This window comes from Orycteropus afer, unplaced genomic scaffold (assembly GCF_000298275.1).
Source record: "Orycteropus afer afer isolate SDZICR_OR568_19922 unplaced genomic scaffold, OryAfe1.0 scaffold00235, whole genome shotgun sequence".
Lineage (NCBI taxonomy): Eukaryota > Metazoa > Chordata > Mammalia > Tubulidentata > Orycteropodidae > Orycteropus > Orycteropus afer.
This window is the reverse complement of record NW_006921822.1, coordinates 1,954,569-1,977,874: the sequence shown is the minus strand read 5'-3', so window position 1 is coordinate 1,977,874 and position 23,306 is coordinate 1,954,569. Positions and strand designations below refer to the sequence as shown.

General features: G+C 39.7%; 1 protein-coding gene across 1 annotated transcript in view; it reads right to left on the bottom strand.

Moving 5' to 3' along the window:
* Positions 1-15,662, bottom strand: part of USO1 (USO1 vesicle transport factor) — a 126,607-nt gene extending 110,945 nt beyond the window's left edge. The window contains 1 exon segment of the mRNA XM_042782075.1: positions 15,597-15,662. Coding sequence (XP_042638009.1) covers positions 15,597-15,662 — 66 coding nt within the window.
* Positions 15,663-23,306: the final 7,644 nt, after the last annotated feature.

Below are 23,306 nucleotides of genomic sequence, written 5' to 3'. Positions count from 1 at the left end.
GGAAACGACTCGATGGCACTTAACAACAACAACAATAGGTAATAGCCCTTAGACACCCTTCAAGCCGGACCTGAACCCATCTCCAGGGATCGACTTTCAGCCAAACGACAGACAAGCCTATAAAGTGAACACTAACACTCATGAGGAATATACTCCTCAGAATAATCAACCATACAAGGCCAAATGGGCAGTATCTGCCCCAAAACAAAGCTCAGAAGGCAGGAAGGTGTAGGAAAGAAGGAGGAACGGAAAGGGGGAACCCCGGGAGGGAGTGGAAAGTTAAAGGATATGCTTATTCTGTGTCCCAAATGGGATCTGCAGGTGACAGACTTTGCTGCAAGCATCTCACTCAGAAACCAACCAAGGAAGTCATCTAGTAACTAAAAGCAAAATTCAGACCTATTACACTGAGGGAACTGCAGCCAGTGTCATGAAACAAAACGAATGTAATTTATTAAATGAACTACTAATTTGCTCTGTAAACTTCCACCCAAATTACAATAAAAAAGCAAAAAAAAAAAAAAATGGATAAAACAATTTGTAAGCAGCAGTGAATAAACAAACTGAAGTCTGATACAATGAATCAGCAATCACCCTTCAGCAATACTCTGGGGTTTGGCAAGATCAAAAGACACTGGAGCAATATAGCCTGAAGAATTCAGTATTGAACCCTGAATTGGTGATTCAATCACTCATTCAACAAATATGACAGCGCTCCTGCTACTCAAAGTGGGGGTCATAGTCAGTGAGGCATGCAAGCAGTATTCCATGACAATATACATTCAGAAAGTACATGGGTGGGAAGGACACAGGGAAGAGGTAACTATGGGGAGGAAGTGGGAGGGGAACTGTTGCATTGTGGTAAATTGTAGTCAATGTCATGAGACAAAGTGTATGTGAGCTGCTGTATGCAAAGTGAATTTGTTCTGTAATTTTCACCCAAATCACAATAAAATTTAAAAACAAAAAAAAAAAAAAAAGATACACTCAGAAATCAGGATTAAGCATTTAGAAACTTCTATAACCAAAAAACAAACTCACCCTATACAAGCCATAGTAGAATTGTCCCACAGGATTTCCAAGCCTGTTAATCTTTACAGAAGCAGATTGCCTCAGCTTTCTCCTACAGAATGGCTGGCGAGTTCAAACTGCTTACCTTTTGGTTAGCAGCCGACTTAGCCACTGCAGAAGCTTCCACGTTGTTGTTGTTGTTGTTATGTGCCGTCAAGTCAGACCCAACTTATAGCGACCCCTCCTTGAGTTTCTGAGGCAGTATCACTACGGAAGTAGATTGCCCCATCTTCCTTCTGAGGAGTGGCTGGTGGGTTTGAACCGCCAGCCTTCTGGTTAGCAGTCAAGAGCCTCAGGCACTATGCTACCAGAGATCCCAGAAGCTTCTACAGCCACTGGATAATTTTATCCCCATTGAATCTAAAAATAAAAAAATTAAGGTTTGTACTTTGCATGTCTATCTGTGTGTGTGTGTGTGAGAGAGATATTTTTACTTTTCTAATAACTCATTTTTACTATATTTTACAAAAGTATGAGTCTGTGATGGACTGGAAATTAAAAACTACCACCACCATCACAACTGGTCCTTCACCAAAGTTTGCGAAATGCTGTATTAAAGTATTTAGCATTTTGCAAGGTATTGTTTTAATCTAGAGATACCTAGCAGTGATCCACCAGAGAAGGTATCTACTCTAATGAAGATATAACCTAATGACAAGGAGACAACAGAATAAATTTAAACTGAATGAGATAAACACAGAAAGCAGTCAGTGCACTTATGAGAGAAATGGGACAGTGACTGGACAGAGCTGGTCAGAGGCCCCTAAGCTACATTGAATTGGATGGATATAGATAGAAACATGAGTAACGAGAATGAAGCAGAAAAGCAGCAGAGGCAGAGTGGATGAAAATGTTACTGCCAAAAGGAAAGGGGACAGTATTTTAAAGTTAAAGGATACACTTATTCCACGTCCCAAATGGGATTGCAGCATCTCACTCAGAAATCAACCAAGGAAGTCATCTAGTAACTAAAAGCAAAATTCAGACCTCAAGTTTGTAACCTTGAAGTTACAAACTCTCTAGTGTTAGTCCTCAACAGGCACACTGTGTATTTCAGATTACCAGCCCATACACAAACAAGTAAATTCCCAGAGCTTCATGGTCTAAATAAACAGATGTAAATATACTCAAGATTCATAAGGTTTTAGAACAGAAAACTAGTAACAACAGGAAGCAGATACTTCTGCCTATCTCCTTGAAACAAGGAAACATAATCACTTTTTTAAAACCTGCTGGGAAAATATATATTATGTTCACTGGTTACTGACTAGAAGAATATCCAGGACTGACTACTAAATTTCTGAAAAGCAATTATTGGAATATAACTATTCCACTCTTAGAAAGAAGCTCATTTGTGTAAATACACATATTGGTAAATACAAAGAAGGACATACACCAAACTTTATTAGAGATTACTCCTGGTGATGCAAAGTCAGATTATAAAGGGCAGGAGAGGCAATGGTAGACTATATACTGATCTGAATTATTTATAAAAATTGTTTTCACTATTGCTTCAGTAACTAAAGGGAAATAGTTAAAAATATTTGTAGAATATATTAGACCTAACTTTTTAAATATTACATGTTTAAGCTCACCACTTAACTGGGTCACTATTAATCTACTTTTTGCATACCTTATGTGGTGGTTCAGTTTGTGTGTTAACTTGGCTAGGCCTGGTTCATTGGCTGGGCAGCTGGATGTAGTATTCCCCATGAGACTAGTAATCAACTCCATAGTGGAATCTACTGGGAACAGCTGAATAGCTGCCTTAGGGAATGTGGTCTGCTTCCTGCATATAAACAGAAGCCTTGGGGAATGGTCTCTATCTAGCTTATGGCACGCTTGGACCCTGCATGTAGCTGTGTCATTGTTCAGCAGCTTGCCATGCTCTGCCGACCTTGGGACTTTTCAGTGGACTTGAATTAATGGTCTGCCATGTGGTTTGGTAACATCGGGACTGTACCATTTTTATCTGTTGACCTTGGGCTTGTTAGCCTCAGCAGCCAGCAACTGTCTGAGTGAAGAAATGTCTCTAGCTTCAGTGGGCTGGGAGCAGGAGGCAGAGCTGAAACTCAAAGTTGAGGGGCTTTCACCCAGCCCCTAGAGCCTGGCACTTTGAACTTGGACTTAAAGCCTCCAAACTGTTAAGAGAATAAACTCCTGTTTGTTAAGGCCATCCCATTTGTGGTTTATTCTTGTCAGAGCGGCACTAGGTAACCAGAACACCTTAAACATAACCTAAGTCATCAACTACAAAATGAAGGGATGAACTAGATAAACTTCAAGGTTACTTAATGCTTAAAGAGTTTTGAGTATTAAAAGTGTCTACTTTCAAAACACTCAAATTTAGTTCTATAATACTCATTACTTGGTAAAATCATAAAGTAATGTATCTGCCATATTATTTTAAAAACTGTTTGTGTTGTCTATAGAACAGACCATCAATTGCTTATATGCAAGTTCAAGTTGAAGCTAAAGAAATTAAAACAAGTCCACCAGAGCTAAAATATGACCTTGATTATGTCCCACCTGAATTTAGAAACCATCTGAAAAACAGATTTGAACACCATTGAACCACTGAACACCAATGACTGAAAACCAGACAAGTTGTAGGATGACATCAAGAATACCATATAGGAGGAAACCAAAAGGTCATTAAAAAGACAGGAAAGGAAGAGAAGGTGGGGACCAGGTTTGCTGGTCCAATAGAGCCTGGTGGAACCACTGAGACTATGGCCCCTAGCTGCCCTTCAGGTCTGGAATTGAACCCACAACTGTAGTTTCCAGCCAAACAAAGTACAGGCATGTGAGTTAAACATTTACCTCAAGTAGACACACGCCCTGGAGAGAACAATCATGGGAGAAGGAAGGGCTGCTTATGCACAGGGAGATAGCTTAGGGTGCAGAAGAGTATGAAGGGATGGACACTGGGAGGAGGTAACTATGGGGAGGAAGTGGGAGGGGAGCTGTTGCATTGTAAATTTTGGTCAATGACATGAGACAAAGTATATGTGAACTGCTGTATGAAAAGTGAATTTACTCTGTAAATCTTCACCCAAATCCAAATAAAATTAAAAAAAAAAAAAAAAAGACAGGAAAGGAAGAAAGGACCAAAATGAATGTCAGAAGAGACTGAAACTTGCTCTTGAACAGAGAGTAATTAAAGCAAATGGAAGAAATGATGAGATAAAATAGCTAACCTAAAATATATATATATATCACTGCCATTGAATTTATTCTGACACATAGCGACCCCTATTGGGTTTCCAAGGTTGTAAATCTTTACGGAAGTAGATCACCCCATCTTCCTTCTGTGGAGCAGCTGGTGGGTTTGAACTACTGACTTTCTGATTCGCAGCCAAGTGCCTTATCCACTACACCACTAGAGCTCCTTAAAAGAGCTGAACAGAAGATTTCAAAGGGAAACTCAAGAAGACAAAGTAAATTTTTATAATGAAATGTGCAAAGACCTGGAGTTAGAAAACCAAAAGGGAACAGCACTCTCAGCATTTCTCAAGCTGAAAGAACTGAAGAAAAAATTCAAGGCCCAAGTTGCAATACTCAAATATTCTATGGGCAATATATTGAATGATACAGGAAATATCAAAAGAAGATGGAAGGAATACAGAGTCACTGTACCACAAAGAACTGGTCTATGTTCATCTATTTCAGGAGGTGGCATATGATTAAGAACCAACGGTACTGAAGAAAGAAGTCAAAGCTGCACTGAAGGAATTGGCAAAGAACAAGGCTCCAAGAACTGATAGAATACCAACCAAAATGTTTCAATGAACAGATGATGCACTGGAGACACTTAATCGTCAATGTCAAGTAATTTGGGAGACAGCTACCTGGCCTACTGACTGGAAGAGACCCATGTTTGTATCCATTCCAAAGCTGATCCAACAGAATGTGGAAATTATCAAACAATATCATTAATATCACAGGCAAGTAAGTTTTGCTGAAGATAATTCAGAAAGAGTTGGAGTAGTATATTGACAGAGAACTTCCAGAAATGCAAGTTGGATTCAGAAGGGGACATGGAATGAGGGATATCATTGCTGATGTCAGATGCATCTTGGCTGAAAGCAAAGAATACCAGAAAGATGTTGACTTGTGTTTTAATGACTATGCAAAAGGATGTGATTGTGTGGATCATAACAAATTATGGGTAATCATGCCAAGAATGGGAATTCCAGAATACTTAATTATACTCATGAGGAACATGTACATAGACCAGGAGGTTCTCACTCAAACACAAGGGGATACTGCATGATTTAAAATCAGGATGGGTATACATCAGGGTTGTATCCTTGTACCATACTTATTCAATCTGTATGCTGAGCAAATACTTTGAGAATCTGGACTATATGAAGAAGAACATGGCATCAAGATTGGAGAAAGAGTCATTAACAACCTGTGATATGCACACAACACAACCTTGCTTGTTGAAAGTGAAAATAACTTGAAGCATTTATTGATGAAGATTAAAAACTAGAGTTCAGTATGGATTATACCTAAACATAAAAAAAATGAAAATCCTCACAAGTGGACCAATAAGCAGCATCACGATAACTAGAGAAAAGATCGAAGTAGTCAAGATTTCATATTACTTGGATCCACAATCAACACCCATGGAAGCAGCAGTCAAGAAATCAGATGTATTGCACTGGGCAAATGTGCTGCAAAAGACCTCTTTAAATGCTGAAGAGCAAAGATGTCTCTTTGAAGACTGCTGTTATGTGCCGTCGAGTCGGACCCGACTCATAGCGACCCCTCCTTGGGTTTCCGAGGCTGTATCACTACAGAAGCAGATTGGCCAACCTTCCTTCTGAGGAGTGGCTGGTGGCTTTGAACCGCCTGCCTTCTGGTTAGCAGTCAAGTGCCTTAGGCACTACGCTACCAGAGCTCCTCTTTGAAGACTAAGGAGCACCTAATCCAAGCCATGGTATTTTCAAACACCTCATATGCATGTAAAAGCTGGACAATGAATAAGGAACACACACTGAAGAAGAGCTGATACTTTTGAATAGTGGTGTTGGGGAAGAGTATTGAAAATATCCCGGACTGCCAGAAGAACAAACAAATCTGTCCCAGAAGAAGTGCAGCCAGAATGTTCCTGGGAGGCAAGAATGGCGAGACTTCGTCTCACCTACTTTGGTCATGTTATCAGAAGAGACCACTCCCTGGAGAAGGATATCATGCATGGTAAAGTGAAGAGTCAGTAAAAAAGGGAAGACCCTCAACGAGATGGACTGACACAGTGGCTGCAATGACAGGATCAAGTATGGCAAGGAGTGTGAGGATGGCGCACAATGGAGCACTGTTTCTTTCTGTTGTACATAGGGTCGTACGAGTTGTACCCGATTCGATGGCACCTAACAACAACAACCAACTTCAGTGTTGTCACTGACTTGTACAAGTAGAAATAATTGAGATAGTGTATGTGTGTTGTATATATTTTCACTACAAAAAAAGAGAAAAATCTGTATGTGTTTAAAAACAATTTTTAAGCCAACATCTGAAATTTGGAAGACTTTATTTTATATATTTATAATCCAGATTCTTACCTCTTTTCTTAAAAAAAAAAAAAAAAAATAGCTTATCTGATAGCTAAGAAGTCCTGGTGGTGCAGTGGTTCAAGCACTTGGCTGCTAACCAAAAGGTCAGCGGTTCAAACCCACCACCCACCCCACTGAAGGAAAATGGGGCAGTCTGCTCACAGCCTTGTAAAACCCATGGGACAGTTCTACTCTATCCTGGTCAATAAATCACTAAATCAACTCAATGCAGTGGATTTAGTTTGGGTTTGGATCTGATAGCTTTACCAAACACTGTATTTCATACAATCTAAGAGCCATCAATTATAAGACTCACCATTTTTTAATGTATCACACCAAGAAAAAATATCACCAATTATATTACAAAATGTACCCTGATTTGAAAGATCCTTAAACACTAATGTGTATCTCAGAATTTGTAAAATATGGTATACATAGCATTTACTATGTATGTGCTAGCTCTAAGTGCTTTACATTTTTAAATTTATTTAATCTTCAGAAAAACCCCCTAAGATGGGCACTACCACTACCCACATTTCAAAGATAAGGAAATAGAGACAATGATGGTTAAGTGACTTGTCCAAGTTCACAAAACTAGTAAGTGGTGAAAAACCAAACTCAGTGCCATCGAGTTGATTCCAACTCACAGCAACCCCAGTGGGTTTCCAAGGCTGTAAATGTTTATGGAAGCTGACTGCCTCATCTTTCTTCCTCAGAGAGTGGTAGATTTGAACCAGTGACCTTTTGGTTAGCAGCCAAATGCTTTAACTACAACATCACCAGAACTCCTTAACAAGTGGTAAGATGGGATTGAAATCACAGCAATTGCAGTGCTAACTGGTGATATTAAACTGGCTCTCTAGGCCCACATTTCAATAGACAATAACTGGCTAGAGTTGAGTACTTGCAAAATCCTTAACTCAAGCTCCAGCTTCATCCCAGACCCTAGTTTGCTTCATTGACAATCATCTTATATAGCTAGCTGATACTATTGAAATTTGTGTTGTGTCCCTTGCATTACACAAGAGAAACACTAAGTAGTAACAAAAAAAAAAAAGGAAATTTTAACCCAGCTAACTTTATTTAAAAGGACCACAAAGGGATGATAAGGAAAATTCAAGAGACAGTAGTTCTGAGACAGAGATAATGAAGAATTAAATATGGATCCTGTTATTAAGAAGCTTTAATACTCTGGTAGAGCATAAATTGAAAAATAGGGATTTTTAATAATTTCTAATAAAGTAGCTCTCCATGTTTTAATATGGAAAAATATGCAAGACTACAGAATACTATCAACAATATATCATTTATGTAAAAAAAGAAATAAATCTGTCTATACAAACATACTGCCTCGGAAACCCAAGGAGGGGTCGCTATGAGTCGGGGCCGACTCGACGGCACATAACAACAACAACAACATACAAACATAATTCTTTATTACACAGATGAATGATTATGCATAAGGAAGAGAAAGGATTTATACCAAACTAAGAGCGGTGGTTATCTTTGGAAAAAGAAAGTAAAGTTAGAAGTGGGAAAAGAGGACTTAAACTTTGGTAGTACAGCACTATTTGCCATTATGCACCGTGAATACTCATGTGTATTAGTTGGATAAAAGCCTAACAGCACACATAACTTCATCCAACTCATGTGGATGATTATGAATCAAAACTTCTCTTTTTTTTTTTTTTCAGTAACTGCCATGTGAGATTCACAATTCCACTTACCAAGCAAAATATGAAAAGGACAAATAATCTCACCAAGAACTGATACACTGGACATTAGAATTATAATAAAATCATCCACCAGCTTTTCATTTGTTTTGCTAACCAATAGTGCCATTTCATTTCATCAATTTTCAAACGTTTCATTTGTTTTGCTAACCAATAGTGCCATTTATAGTCAATGATAAACAAAACTAAACCCAAACTGATTGCCATCAAGTCAATTTAGACATAGTTACCCTACAGGGTATAAAGTTCCACAACGAAAAACTAGGGGCAAATTTAGGGGCCCTAATATATGGCATGGGAGCTCTGGTAGCGTAGTGGCTAAGGCACTTAACTGCTAACCAGAAGGCTGGCGGTTCAAACCCACCAGCCACTCCCCGGAAGGAAGATGGGGCAATCTACTTCCGTAGTTATACTGCCCTGGAAACCCAAGGAGAGGTTGCTGTGGGTCGGGTCTGACTCAATGGAACATAACAACAACAACAACAAATATATGGCATATGGCATATGACATATGACATAAGGGAGCTCTGGTAGCATAGTGGCTAAGGCACTTGACTGCTAACCAGAAGGCTGGCGGTTCAAACCCACCAGCCACTCCTCGGAAGGAAGGTTGGGCAATCCTACTTCTGTAGTGATACTGCCTCGGAAACCCAAAGAGGGGTCGCTATGAGTCAGGGCCGACTCGATGGCACTTAACAACGACAACAACCCTACAGGGCTGAGTAGAACTGCCCCAGAGAATTTCCAAACCTGTAAATCTTTACGGGAGCAGATTGCCTTGACTTTCTCTACCAAGCAGCTGCTGGGTTTAAACTGCTGACCTTTCGGTTGGCAGCTTTAACCACTGTGCCACCAAAAAAACAGAAAAAAAAAGCTCCTTAATGACACACAAAACTAATGCCATCGAGTGAAGTACAACTCATAGCAACCCCCACTGGGTTTCCAAGGCAGTAAATCTTTACGGAAGTAGATTGTCCCATCTTCCTTCTGCAGAGCAGCTGGTGGCTTGTGGGTTTGAACCATCAATCTTCTGGTTAGTAGTCAAATGCCTTAGACATAGTGCTACCAGAGTTCCTTAATGATACACAAAAGCAAAAAAACCAAAGCCCCTGCCATCCAGTCAATTCCAACTCACAGAAGCCCCCCCACTGGGATTCCAAGGCTGTAAATCTTTATGGAAGTAAACTAATTGCCCTGTCTTCCTTTTCCAGAGTAGCTGGTAGGCATGCACTTCCAATCTTCTGATTAGCAGTCAAATGCCTTAGGTATCGTGCCACCAGAGCTCCTTAACGATACACAAAGGATACTAAAAAAGAAAAAAGAAAAAAAAAAAAAGAAGCAATGGGAACAGGTATGACTAAGAAAGAAAAAACAGAGATGAGAGACATAAAAATTTTAAACTGTTGAAAAGGAAAAAGGGGGGGAAAAGCAAGCAGCACAAAGCTAGGATGGTGAAGGTACACTTAAAGTATAAAGGTCACTCTCAGGATATAGTTTGCAATACTTCCTCACAATTCCTAGTAGAAATCCATTATTTCTTTTCCTATTCAGCAACTATTTAGCAGACACAAAAATGAAGGAAGGGAATAGCAATTACCAAAAAAAAGCCATCTAACTATTCAATAGAAGCTGTGGTGGTGTAGCGCCTAAGGCATTTGACTGCTAACCAGAAGTTTGGCAATTCAAAGCCACTAGCCACTCCTCGGAAGGAAGATGGGGCAATCTACTTCCATAGTGATACTGCCTCGGAAACCCAAGGAGGGGTCGCTATGAGTTGGGTCCAACTCAACGACATATAACAACAACAACAGCAGCCACTCCTCGGAAGGAAGATGGGGCAATCTACTTCCATAGTGATACTGCCTCGGAAACCCAAGGAGGGGTCGCTATGAGTTGGGTCCAACTCAACGACATATAACAACAACAACAGCAGCCACTCCTCGGAAGGAAGACTGGGCAATCTACTTCCGTAGAGATACCACCTTGGAAATGTAAGGAGGGGTCACCATGAGTCAATGGCAGTGAGTTTGCTACTATATTTAGCATATATTTATCAAGCATTTAAAATCAACTTATTTGATGATATAAATTACATGGAGTTTGTAACATAATTCTACCTTCTTTGGAGAAAACCTCCCCAACCATATCTGTTTACTGTAGGACTAAAATATTTTATGTTAACTCTAACAGATAACAAGCCAATTCATTTACATTGTTTAAATGAACTAAAAAGTTTACTATTTCAGAGACAAGAAGAGTCAGAGATTTGTTTTGAATCCAACACTATAACTCAGAAAATTTTATAAAAAGAACAAAAAGCCAATCTTATCTTCAGATGATCTAAATCACTACATTCTAAAAAAGAGTGGTAACACTATAAGGTCAAACACTAATTTCTATGTAGATGAATCCAATGAGTCCCATACAATCCATTTCCATTGTAATTGTATATAAGCAGCCAGGGTAATATACCACCTCAGTTACTCTCCTTTTCAAAAGGACATCCTTCTAACTGAGGGCTCATAATGAGACTTGTCTAGCACATAGCCTATCACAGATGCTAGAATCTCAAAGTCTAACACTACGTAAGTTTTCAAATTGTTGTTGTTGTTATGTGCCATCAAGTTGGACCCGACTCATAGCAACCCCTCTTTGGGTTTCCGAGACAGTATCACTACGGAAGTAGATTGCCCAGCCTTCCTTCTGAGGAGTGGCTGGTAGGTTTACCAACCCCCAGCCTTCTGGTTAGCAGTCAAATGCCTAAGGCACTATGATAAGATGAATAATTATGTAAAGAATGTTTATGGCATTTCTGCCTGAGGTATAAAAACATAAATATGCCTTTTCTATATAATATCTACAATAGACAAAATTATAAAAACAGTATTTGCTATCAATAAATTTATATATGAAACTCTGATATTCTGTCAAATGGTAATCAGATCCAAGTGTGATTAGAATTACTTCTCAAAGAATAACACATCAGGGCTTATTTTATCTTTTAGGCATTTAAATGGGCAACACTTCATTAATTCCACAGAGTTTATGATAATGGAGACTACTAATGTAGGAATGCTTACTTTATAATCTTTATCTTGAAAACAGTCCTTATATAACACTGCCTAACAAGACTAACATAAATGTTTTTAAGCATCATACAGCACACTTCTTTGGTGACAAAATTTTTTTTTCAAGTACATGTATTCACTTTCCTGGGAACACACCATGGTAATGCTAGAAGTATAAAATTTAAATGATTCTAGTTTTTTTTACACCATCCTAAACAATCTGCATAATAAGCCATATAGTATTCAACAGACATTACTTAAAAAAGTGTAAGAAATGTCTTTGGTTGGATATAAAAATGATCGGAACATAAATCTGACATAATTATTGCAGGACAAGCTGAGAGAGAAAACACCTATCAGTTATGACACTGACCTGGTTATTAATGCAGAATATGAAACATCAATCCAAATAGGAGTTTCTAACTCTATTTATAGTAACAGAGTATAAAATGTGCTTGACCAAACCTATATCTAATTTAAGCCCACATTCCTTAATAACAATTTTTATTAAAAGAAAGTACAGCTGTGTCTTATATTGCAAGGCCTTTTGCATTCTGAGCCAGCTGATGAAAGTTTGATCTAGAAAGAGACACCAGAGCAGTATAGTAATTCTGCACGCTTTTTCTGGACTAATAACTTTTATGTCCTCAGGATTCAATCTGTGAACACAAAATGCCCCTATGACTTACCATCAAATATAGTTAATATTTCTCTTACTTTTTTCAAGAAACTAAAAAGATTAGTTGGAGGGTAGACAGAAAATGTAGCCAAGTGAGCATTAAAAGCATGAGTAGAATTTCTACTACGACATCATTTATTTTCACCCACCAAAGGGTAAAAAAGGGCTTCAATCATTAACATTACTTACTGTCTTTCTCTACTTCAAGTAAACAAGAGAAATCAAATTAAAAAGTGCTTGGCTCTAAAAGATGAAGGTTTAACATGGATGAAAACTCTGTACTTAAAACATCCAGTACTTTATAGTATGATTGACTATTGTGTCAATTAATACTTTATTGGTTCTGAAGAACATCAATATTAATAGCAGTCCAGAGTTACTTTTAACTTTGGGTAAGGTAGGAAAAGCTAGTTACTATACAATCAGTAATATAAGTCTCACACATTTAGAAGGCATTTAAGAAAAAGCAGGAAAGTAGTTAAAGCAGACAGTAAAAAGTTTGACACAATAAATTTCAATCTTTCCAGAACTTTGATTTCTTATTGTTTTAAAAAAATATTGTTTTAGTACCTAGTAATTTGTAAGCTGCTATGATTACAGATCTGTGATTTACTTCAGACAAAACTATAATTAACTCATTTAACAAATATTTATTCAGCATCTACTACTATACAAAAACAAAGATTAAAACTTGTATGAACCCTGCCCTAAAGAAACTCAAAGAGTCTTACGTTTCTTAAGTAACTTAAGGAATAAAACATATACTAATGGTTGAAAGCATAAGAAATTAATAACCCAGTTAAAATGCAAAGAAAGCTCAGAAGAGAAAGATCTATAGCTTTGTGGGGAAAAGAGAGTACAAATTAGGGAAGGCATGGATCATAAAATTTGAAGGACAGGCAGAATTCAGGCAAAGGTAAGAAAAGAGGACTTCCACGAGAAAAAGAGAGAAAGATGGAACGCCACTGTGAAGATACTTTAATTTTAGAGAAATAGAAAAAAAAAATGATACTGACGATAATATACAAGTTAGAGGTTCCAAGCTCTGGCAACTCATATACCCAGGCTACATCAAATCACCAATAGAAAGTCTACTACTGAGTACTTCTAAATTAGTGACCCATGACCCCTTCTACCTGCTATGGAATGAGATAGTAAAATGAATTTTATTCATACTGTAATAGATTACTTTTCTAATTTCAAGGGTACATGCTTAAAGTTTTCAAAACAAAACTCACTGCCATCGAGTCAATTCAATTCATAGCACTCTCACTTTCCTTTTAGTTTATATATATACAAGTGATACTAAAGCTTCATTCTGAAATCATAATATTAAAAACTATGTTGTCCCATTCACTGTGGTAAGATCAAAGGGTTAAACTCCCAACTCCAAATTACTGTGCAAACTCATTTCTCTGTGCCTCAGTTTCCTAACCTGCAAAATAAAGGGGTTAGACCTGAAAAGATTTGTCAGGGTCCTTCCAACTTTAAAATTCTATGCCCTATGAATTCTAGACCTTTTCTACAGAAGCCACTGTAACAAGGACAACTATCTACAAAAAAGGAAATAAAGTATTTTTCCTCTAACCCACGTAAGAATAAAAAAAAACTACTTTTTTTTTTTAATTGAGCACCTACTAAGTGCCAGGTTATACTTCTTACTGCACTTAATCCTCATTATAACTCTAAAAAGAAGGCATTTCCCTCATTTTACTCACAAGAGATGAGCCACTTCTTACTTGTACCATCCAATCAGGGCATGCAAGGCCAGGATTCAAATGAAGGTTTAACTCCAAAACAAGCTCTAATCAGCCACACTTTAAAATTCGGGGTCTCAAACACAAATCCCAGACAGGTAAAATAAATGGAAAAAAGAGCTGAAGAGATAGGGTACGACTATGGTAATCTGGATAGAGCAAGTTCTCCTAATAGGTCAGCTCAGCTGCCTTGTAGCCATGTGGGAATGGACAAGAGAAGCCAAATAACAGGTATAAGTGTATGAGAGAGATCTGATTTTCAGCTTCTGCTTTAACTAGTTCTAACTCAGACCTGTACAGTTAATTTTAGTTGCATTATATAAATTTCCATTTAAATTTTAAAATACAGGCACTAGAATTGAAGCCTAGGCTTTGATATAATCCTAGCTCTGCTACTGCAAGTGTGACCTTGGTCAAGTTACTTAAGCTTCATTACTTCATTTGTAAAGTGAGGATACTATCACCTATCTTAAGGAGCTCTGGTAGCACAGCGAATAAGATGTTCGTCTACTAACCAGAAAGTCAGCTGTTCAAACCCACCAGCTGTTCCTCAGGAGGAAGATGGGGCAATCTACTTTTGTAAAGATTTACAGCCTCGAAAACCCAATAGGGATTAATGGCAGTGAGTTTTAGTTTTATCACCTATCTTGCAGGGTAACTAAGGATTAAAAAAGAAGGTGGAATATAAAGAGTTGAGCACGGTAGCTAGCTTAAAGAAAGAGCCTGACAAATTAAAGCTACTACCTTTCAGGATCCCAATAACAAAGTTATGCCTATGAATGCAACTCACAGTTTATCTTTAGAGTGTCATACTATGCCACTTTTCTATAAATCTGAAATTATTCAAAAGAAAAATGTTTACTTTTTAATAGCATAGACATTAATTTCCAATAGGCATTAACCGAACTTCAAAATTAAATATATCCTAAAACTGAAAAACAAGCAACGACCAAATACTGTTTTCAGTGACTAACAATTTTTTTTTAAATGACGCTGCAAATAGTGTTACCACGAGTTCAGACCCAGTGGCTTGATTGGTATGAGTAGAACAGAAAGCAGATGTGTCCCGAAAGAGGTTTGAGCGCTAAAGATTCCCTACAACTTCCAAACAACTTCTTTACCAAGTAGCATATATTTAGGTGAGCCCCAAAAGCAGGGTTTGAACTTTTATCACCTGGAAGAACAACCTTTCTTCCAGGTGGAGGGACAGGAGCAGGTGACTTTGTGGCCCAAACTGGCGTTATATTCTTAGCCACATGCTCTTGCCAACAGCTGGGTTTTAAACCTTGCAGTCTTTCCAACTCCCGGATTCCAGACCGCGAAGGAGGGAGCTGGACTTCAGGTCCCTCTAGAGCGGTGTAGACACCCGTGAAAACGGAGGAGGGAGGAGCCTCCGGCCTCGAGGTGCGTGGGAGATAGGTCAGGTAACCTCTGCCCAGGATCCGTCCCTTCCCCGGCACTACCACCCGAGGATCACCCTCCTCGCCGGGCCTGCAGAGCTGCGGGGCGCGGCTGCTGTCAGCCCCACCGAGACGCCGCGGTGGGAGCTGCGCTGGGGGTGTACGCCAATAACTCCAGGGTTTCAAGAGAGGAAGGGAGGCAAAGGAGGCGGCGGCGTGTCAGTCCCAAGCACGATGGGACCAGGAAGGCGACCTTCAGGCCCCCGAGTTCTCTTCCCCAGTCCCTGCCCGGACCCTTCCCAAGTCCCAGAGCCGCCGCTCTCTCACCGTCTCGGCTTCGGTGTGCTGGGGTCCGGCACTCTGACCCCCCATTACCCCGCGGAGGAAATTCATCTTGCTGCTCAGCCACCTGCTCTACCCGCCCCTTTGGTAAAGAAGATAACTTCTCCCGCCCTTCGCAGGGCCTGGCCCCCAAGCCCGCACTCTTCTCTCCTTGGCCGCCGCCACCGCCACCGCCGCCTCCTATTCGGCGGCTGCTCCAGCCCCCTAAGCCCGGAAACAGCCGCCACCACTGGCCGAGACGCGCATGCGCGGGGACGTGGCATTACGTGGCGGCTCGAAGGGCGAAGGGAAAGGGGAAAAGCAGGCAAGAGGAGGCCCGCAGCAGGGGTCCGCCCAAGCCCCGCCCAGTGCTCAGGCCCCACCTCTGACCGCAGGGACACTCCTCTACTCCGGGTAGCTCCTGCTAGCCCTAGCCACCCACGTGGTCGAAGCCCAACCCAACTGGTAGGAGGGGATCCAGATAATCTCCGCGTTTTGGCTTGTAAGGCTTTTAATTGCCGCGGAGCGGGATTTACAGCAAGCTGTCAAATCTGGGGTCGTATTTTGTTGAGTCGAAAGTGAAATTTACCTTCGGCCGACGTGACAGGTAAGGGGTCCAGGTCCCTGAGAACATTTGCTTGATTTTGAGGTTTAGCAATACGAGCGTTGTGAACCTTCTGATCTTCGTAAATTGTATTTCTTCACAGGGCTTTGTTTGGTGGTGAGAAGGGTGCGAGAGCCCCCTCATTCCTCAGCCACTGGAGGGCGCATTTCTCAGCTGTTGCTCTGTAAGCTTGAAAGAATTCCTAGATCTGAACACCAGGTACAGCGCTATTTTCAAGTGTAAGAAGGAAACCCAATGAATGTGCGTTTAGCTAACTGGAACAATACATTGATCTGCAGTGTCAGTTTGGCAGTTGGTGGCAAAATGTTGTCCTATTAACTATCAACCCCTGTATTTGCAGTGCTCTTTTTTTTTAACACACAAAAATATCATTTCTTGAAGTAGGCATTTATTCTTTTCCAATGAGGTTGCCAGGTACACCTCCTTCTGGAATGTTGTTGTTATGTGCCATCGGGTCGAATCTGTCTCATAGTGACCCCTCCTTGGGCGGTATCACTACGGAAGTAGATTGCCCAACCTTCCTTCCAAGGAGTGGTTGGTGGGTTTGAACCGCCAGCCTTCTGGTTAGCAGTCAAGTGCCTTAGCCACTACCCTACCAGAGCTTGGAGGCTAAAAAAAAGGACAGGGTCTAGTTAGCTAACTGACTCATGCACCTTTCCACTTGGGTTCTCTGCAGCTCTCAATTCAACATTTAAAATTGAATTCACCATCTTCCCTAGCCTCTCATAAGGGGGAAAAAATCAATATGCTGTGTGTCCTACAGTGATCAATAATACCACTATCCAAATGATTGCCTAAGCCAGAGGAGGAAGCTGGGAGGAATCTTAGACTGTGGCTTTCACCCCATTTGTCTAATAGTTAAGCCCTATCATTTCTGTTTATAGAATATTTTTCAAATAGGTATTCTGCTCTCCATCATCTGTCTCTGACGTAGTTTATGTTCTCATTGTTTCTCACCATGATTATGGCAAGAGCCTCCCAGCTCCTCTGTCTGCCTGCAGCCCTGGCTTGCCTTCAGTCAGGTGTTCAGTCCACTCCTGAGTGAGCCTAACAACAACAAAATATATGTTCATGTCACTCTTGTTTGCAAAATCCTCTAGTGTTTCCTAATTCTCTCCATAATAAAATCCCAGCTCCTTAGCTTGGTATGCAAGGCCTGCTATGATCTGGCTCCTGTCTACCTTTCCAGCTCCTACTTCTCCCAAATACTCAGGCATTATGTGAGGGAAGAGGAGAGAGGGAAATCCCTTTTTCAAGTCAGCTTCTGCTGGTTCATGAAAACTCAAATCTGGCATCATTGCTTGAAAGCTTTCCCTGCAATCCAAATGTACATCTATATACTAGTACTTTGCATTGTAGTATAGTGCCTAAGGCACTTGACTGCTAACCAGAAGGCAAGAGGGGTCTGACAGCACATGACAATATGTAATCTAAACTCACTCAATAAATGCTTGTTATGCCAAACTGTGAAGGGCAGAGACTATGTTATTCACATTTGCATTTCTGTTGCTTAGTACTGTCTCATAGAAGGTTATATGGATGTATCAATGAATAAGTCATTGAAAGAATGTATGTATCTTACGTTGAGGAAGAGGATCCTTTTGTCATCTGTACAGTGGAATTGTAGATAACACATCACAAGGGTTGTGGTATCAGTTCTTTTCCTAGTTCCGAGGTTTTAAGCCTGGACCATTTGGAGAACGGTGGGATTATACTGCCAAAAATACTGGGCGTGAAGCATTGTCCTCTGCTTTAAAACTAGACACTTGACGTTTTGCTTTAGGCATTTTCCATGAGGTGATTTTTTTGCAACCTAAAAAAGTAACCAATAAACACTCTTCTTTTTTACTCTCACCTGTTCATTCCCTAAGCCTCACTGCCCCTGAGCCCCACTCCTTCTCACCTCTTCCCTATGCCCCACTCTACATCATCAAAGATGAAGCCCCAAGATGGACTAGGGCTCACAGATGTCTACTGTGTTTATTACTTGGTTGTGAAAAACAGTGCCTTGACATTTTAGCAAAGGCATTTTGAGGTACCAGCCTTGTCAAATATCCTGCTTTGTTTTAAACTTTAGTGAATACTGTATGTCGTTGTATTAGATTTCCCAGGTGGTTATAAGAAAGTACCACAAACCAAGTGGCTTTAAACAACAGAAATTTATTCTTTCACAGTTCTGGATACTAGAATACCCAATTCAGAGTGTCGGCAGGGCCATGCTCTCTCTAAAGGCTCTATGGGAAGATACTTCCTTATCTTTTCCTGCTTCTGATAGTCCCAGACATTCCATTGCTTGTGGCTGCATAATTCCAGTCTATCTCTATCATGACATGGTAGTCGCTGGTGTTTGTCTCTTCTCTTCTTATAAGGACACCAGCCATACAGATGTCATAATGACTTCATCTTAACTTGAATACATTGCAATGACCTTATTTCCAAGTAAGGTCACATTCACAGGTACTGGAGGTTAGTACTTCAACATATCTTTTTGGAGGACACAATTAAGTCCGTAACTATCACAACTTAATGTGAATTTTCCCTTCATTTGACCTGTTTCTTCCTTAATAGCATCACCTGGGAAGGAAGGATTATGTGTGGGAGGGATGGACAGTTGGACGCAGAGGAGATGATGGTGGGGTTGAATTCTTGACCTTTCAATATTGCTTCTGTTCTGGTGTCTGAGAATGAGGGTGGAGCTGCTGGCTATCTCTACCCTCAACAGGATGCAGAGGGTGCAGTGGCAAATTTGCTCCCTAAATGAAGTTTGAAAGGGAAGCAAAGGCATCACCACTACAGAGCAACCATGAAATAGACTCATTCAAGTAAAAACAAAACCAGACCAGTTACCATCAAGTCAGCTCAGACTCTTATTGACCTATAGGACATAGTATAACTGCCCCATAGCGTTTCCAGGTCTATAAATCTTTTCAGAAGCAAACTGCCACATTTTTTTCCCTTGGAACAGCTGGTGGGTTCCAAGTACTGACCTTTCCATTAGCAGCAGTACACTTCAACCACTATGCCACCAAGACTCCATTTAAGAGAAAAAAACAAAACTAAACTCACTGCCATGGAGTCAATTCTGACTCATAGTGACCCGCATTGGGTTTCTGAGGCTGTAAATCTTTACGGAAGAAGATTGCCCCGTCTTCCTTCTGTGGAGTGGCTGATGGGTTTGAACTACTAACCTGGTTAGCAGTCAAATGCCTTAGGCACTGCACCACCCAGAACTCCTTATTTAAGAGAAAGGAGTTACATATTAATTTGCTCCCACTGATTTTACAGAGAAAAGCCAGGGACCATGTCTTATTCCTATTTCTATCCCTTAATTCATATAATTCTTTTAACATGATGTTTATGAACTATTTGTTAAGAGAAAACATGAAAAAATTGTGACTGCCTGCCTTACACCCTTATACATCTGACTTTCATAAATCTAAGGGTAAGAATGCCATGTATAATGAAAATACACAGATAATCCAAAATTTTAATTTGGGTAAATAAAAAGTTTTTTTTTCCCCAAAAACAAAACCTGACAGCAGAGCAACTGACAAAATTCATTGGTTTGAAATCCTTTTTTCCTTAATTGCTTCTTTAAAATCCTCTAGTTTAGTGACTTTCTTTATTGTTATTGTTGTTAGTTGCTGTTGAGTCACTTCTGACTCATAGCGCCCCCATGTACAACAGAATGAAACACTGCCCAGCCCTACTCTATCCTCACAATCTTTGCCATGTTTGAGCTGAACGTTGCAGCCACTGTATTAGTCCATCTTGTTAAGGGTTTCCCCTTTTTTACTGACCCTCTATTTACCAAGCCTGATATCCTTCTCCAGAGACTGGTCCCTTCTGACAACATGACCAAAGTATGGGAGATGAAGTCTGGCCATTCTCACGTCTAAGGAGCATTCTGGCTATATTTCTTCCCAGACAGATTTATTCATTTTTCTGGCAGTCCATGATTGCTGAAATAATTTCTTTTAGGAGGATCAGTGTAGAAACAAGGCTGGTCCCTATCAGGCAGAGGTTAAACTTGTCCCAAATGTCCAACTTTTCCAAATTGTTGTTTCACTCCATCATCTCTAACATCAACTCCTCTTCTTCCTTCCCCTCCTGTTTTAGGGTTCCATATTTCATATAATGTCTCACGGAACTCACAAGCTGCCAAGGAAATGGCTCACATGGTGATAGAAGCTGGGAGGCTGACAAGTCCCAAGTCTGTAGGTCTAGATAATTCTTCCCACTTGCACGGTTGCAGGGGCTGGCAAACCCAAACTGGCAGGTCAGATGACAAGCTGCTGTCTCAAGTCCAGGGGTGAAATGATGACAAAATAAATGCAGAGCCAGAGCAAGAGAGAACATTCACATATATACCCTCAAGGAAACTAAGGATGGTGATTGAGTCATACCCTCCAGCAAGGTGGGACTCAAGATACATCCCTCCCTAAACAGGCATAGGAGTGCAGGATTTACAGTAAATCACAAAATAGAGGATTAGGGCTAGAAGGGCCATATTAAGCAATTCACTGCACTGCGATGGTATTTTCGGTATTCTTCACCAACACCACAGTTCAGATGAATCAGTTCTTCAGTCTTCTGTATTCATTGTCTGGCTCTCACGTGAATATGTGGCTATTGAAAATACCATGGCTTGGGTCAAGATCATCTTAGTCTTCAAAGTGACATCTTTTCTCTTTAACACTTCAAAGAAGTTTTTTTTGCAGCAGAATTACCCAGTGCAATACATTGTTGTGTGATTTCTTGACTGCTGCTTCTGTGAGCACTGATTGTGGATCCAAATAAAACAACATCCTTGACAACTTCAGTCTTTTCTCCATTGATTGTGACTCTCTTCGGTGGCCCACTTTCCCCAACCTTGCTTACTTTCTGGTAGAAAACTCAACAATAACAATGAAATATCATTGCATCAGATTGTTTTTTTTGGTTAGGGGACAACAGAGGGCGGTGTTGTATATACCTGCTTAGAAGTACAAGTAGACATGATAATTTGTGTTTGACATACAGGCAGTCCCTAGATTATGAACAAATTCCATACCTAAGCTTGTTTTTGAGATAAATTTGTATGTAAGTCAGAACATATCTGATGTCAGTTAGTCAAATGTTTGTCTCAGTATATAGTGTACCATTCTGTACATAAAAGTATTAAAGAAATATTTTCAGATACACTAAAATATCTTTAACATAATAATTCAATAATAATAATGGTTTGATTCATGACACAAAGAAGCACTGTTATTAAGAACCATTGTATGAACCTTCAATTTTTAATACAGTGAGCTTCATGGGTTAGTTTGTGACTATGGTTGTATGTAACTCAGATGTTCAAAGCCCAGGGACTGCCTGCATACAATGTGCAGACTTTAGAGACTAGTTACTAGAAAATCAGTGTCCAAAAATATTGTTGATATAATTATACATTACTCCCCGTTAACCAAACAACACACAGCAAGTTAAATTGAAAACGATGAAGTTAAATGAACATTTATAATTCAAAGCTTGATTAGCAGCAGTTGAAATTCATAAACAATAATAGCAGTTACATAGACCGTGCTCTTTATTTGGTAGACTCTGACAAAATTGCTTTTCATAAAGTAATTTACTTAGCACTCACAACAGCTTTATGATGTGGGTAGTGTTACAGCCTTGCTTTACAGATGGGGAAACAGGCATAGAGAGAGTAACTTGCCACAATTCAAATCCATCAGTTCTACAGTCTTCCTTATTTCTTGTCCAGCTTTCACAGGTATATGAGAATATGGAAAATACCGTGGCTTGTGTCAAGTGCACCTTAGTCTTTAAAGTGACATCTTTGCTCTTTAACACTTTAAAGAGGCATTTTGCAGATGTGCCCAATACATCATTTGAATTCTTCACTGCTACTTCTATGGACGTTGATTGTGGATCCAAGTAAAATGAAATTCTTGACAACTTCAGTCTTTTCTCTATTTATCATGATGTTATTGGTCATGTTTTGAAAATTTTTTTTTTTTATGTTGACATACAATCCATATTGAAGGCTGTAGTCTTTGATCTTCATTGGTAAGTGTTTGAAGTCTTCATCACTTTCAGCAAGCAAGCTTGTGTCATCTGCATATTTCAGGTTGTTATTGTTAATGAGTCTTCCTCCAATCCTGATGCTGCATTCTTCTTCATATAGTCCAGCTTCTTGGGTTATTTGCTGAGCATACAGATTAAATAAGTATAGTAAAAGGATACAATCCTGACACACCTTTCCTAATTTTAAACCACGCAGTGTCTCCTTGTTTTGTTCAAACAACTGCCTCTTGGTCTATGAACAGGTTCCTCATGAGCACAATTAAGTGTTCTGCAATTCCCATTCTTCAAATTGTTATGCATAATTTGTTATGATCCACACAGTCAAATGCCTTTGGGGAGTCAATAAAACACAGCTAAACACCTTTCTGGTATTCTTTGCTTTTAGCCCAGCTCTATCTCATATCAGCAATGATGTCCCTTATTCCATGTGCTCTTCTGAATCCAGCTTGAATTTCTTGCAGTTCCTGGTCAATATACTTCTGCAACCATTTTGGAATTATCTTAAAAAAATTTTATTTATGTGTGATATTAATGATATTAGTCGATAAACCCCACATTCTGTTGCTTCACCTTTCTTTGGAATGGGCACAAATATGAATCTCTGACAGTCAGGTGGCCAGGTAGCTAGCTGTCTTTAAATTTCTTGGCATAAATGAGTGAGCACCTCCAGTGACACATCCACTTGTTGGACCATCTCAGTGGGTATTCCCTTCATTCTTGGAGCTTTGTTTTTCACCACTTGTTTCAGTGCAACTTAGACTTCTTCCTTCAGTGCAGTTGGTTATTGATCATATGCTACCCCTGAAATGGTTAGCCATCAACCAGCTCTTTCTGGTACAGTGACTCTCTATATTTCCTTAATCTTTTGATGCTTCCTGCTTCATTCAATATTTTGCCTATGGAATCCTTCAGTATTTCAACTCAAGGCTTGAATTTTTTCCTTCAGTTTTTTCAGCTTGAGAAATACTAAGTGTGTTCTTCCCTTTTGATTTTCTAACTCCAGGTGTTTGCATATA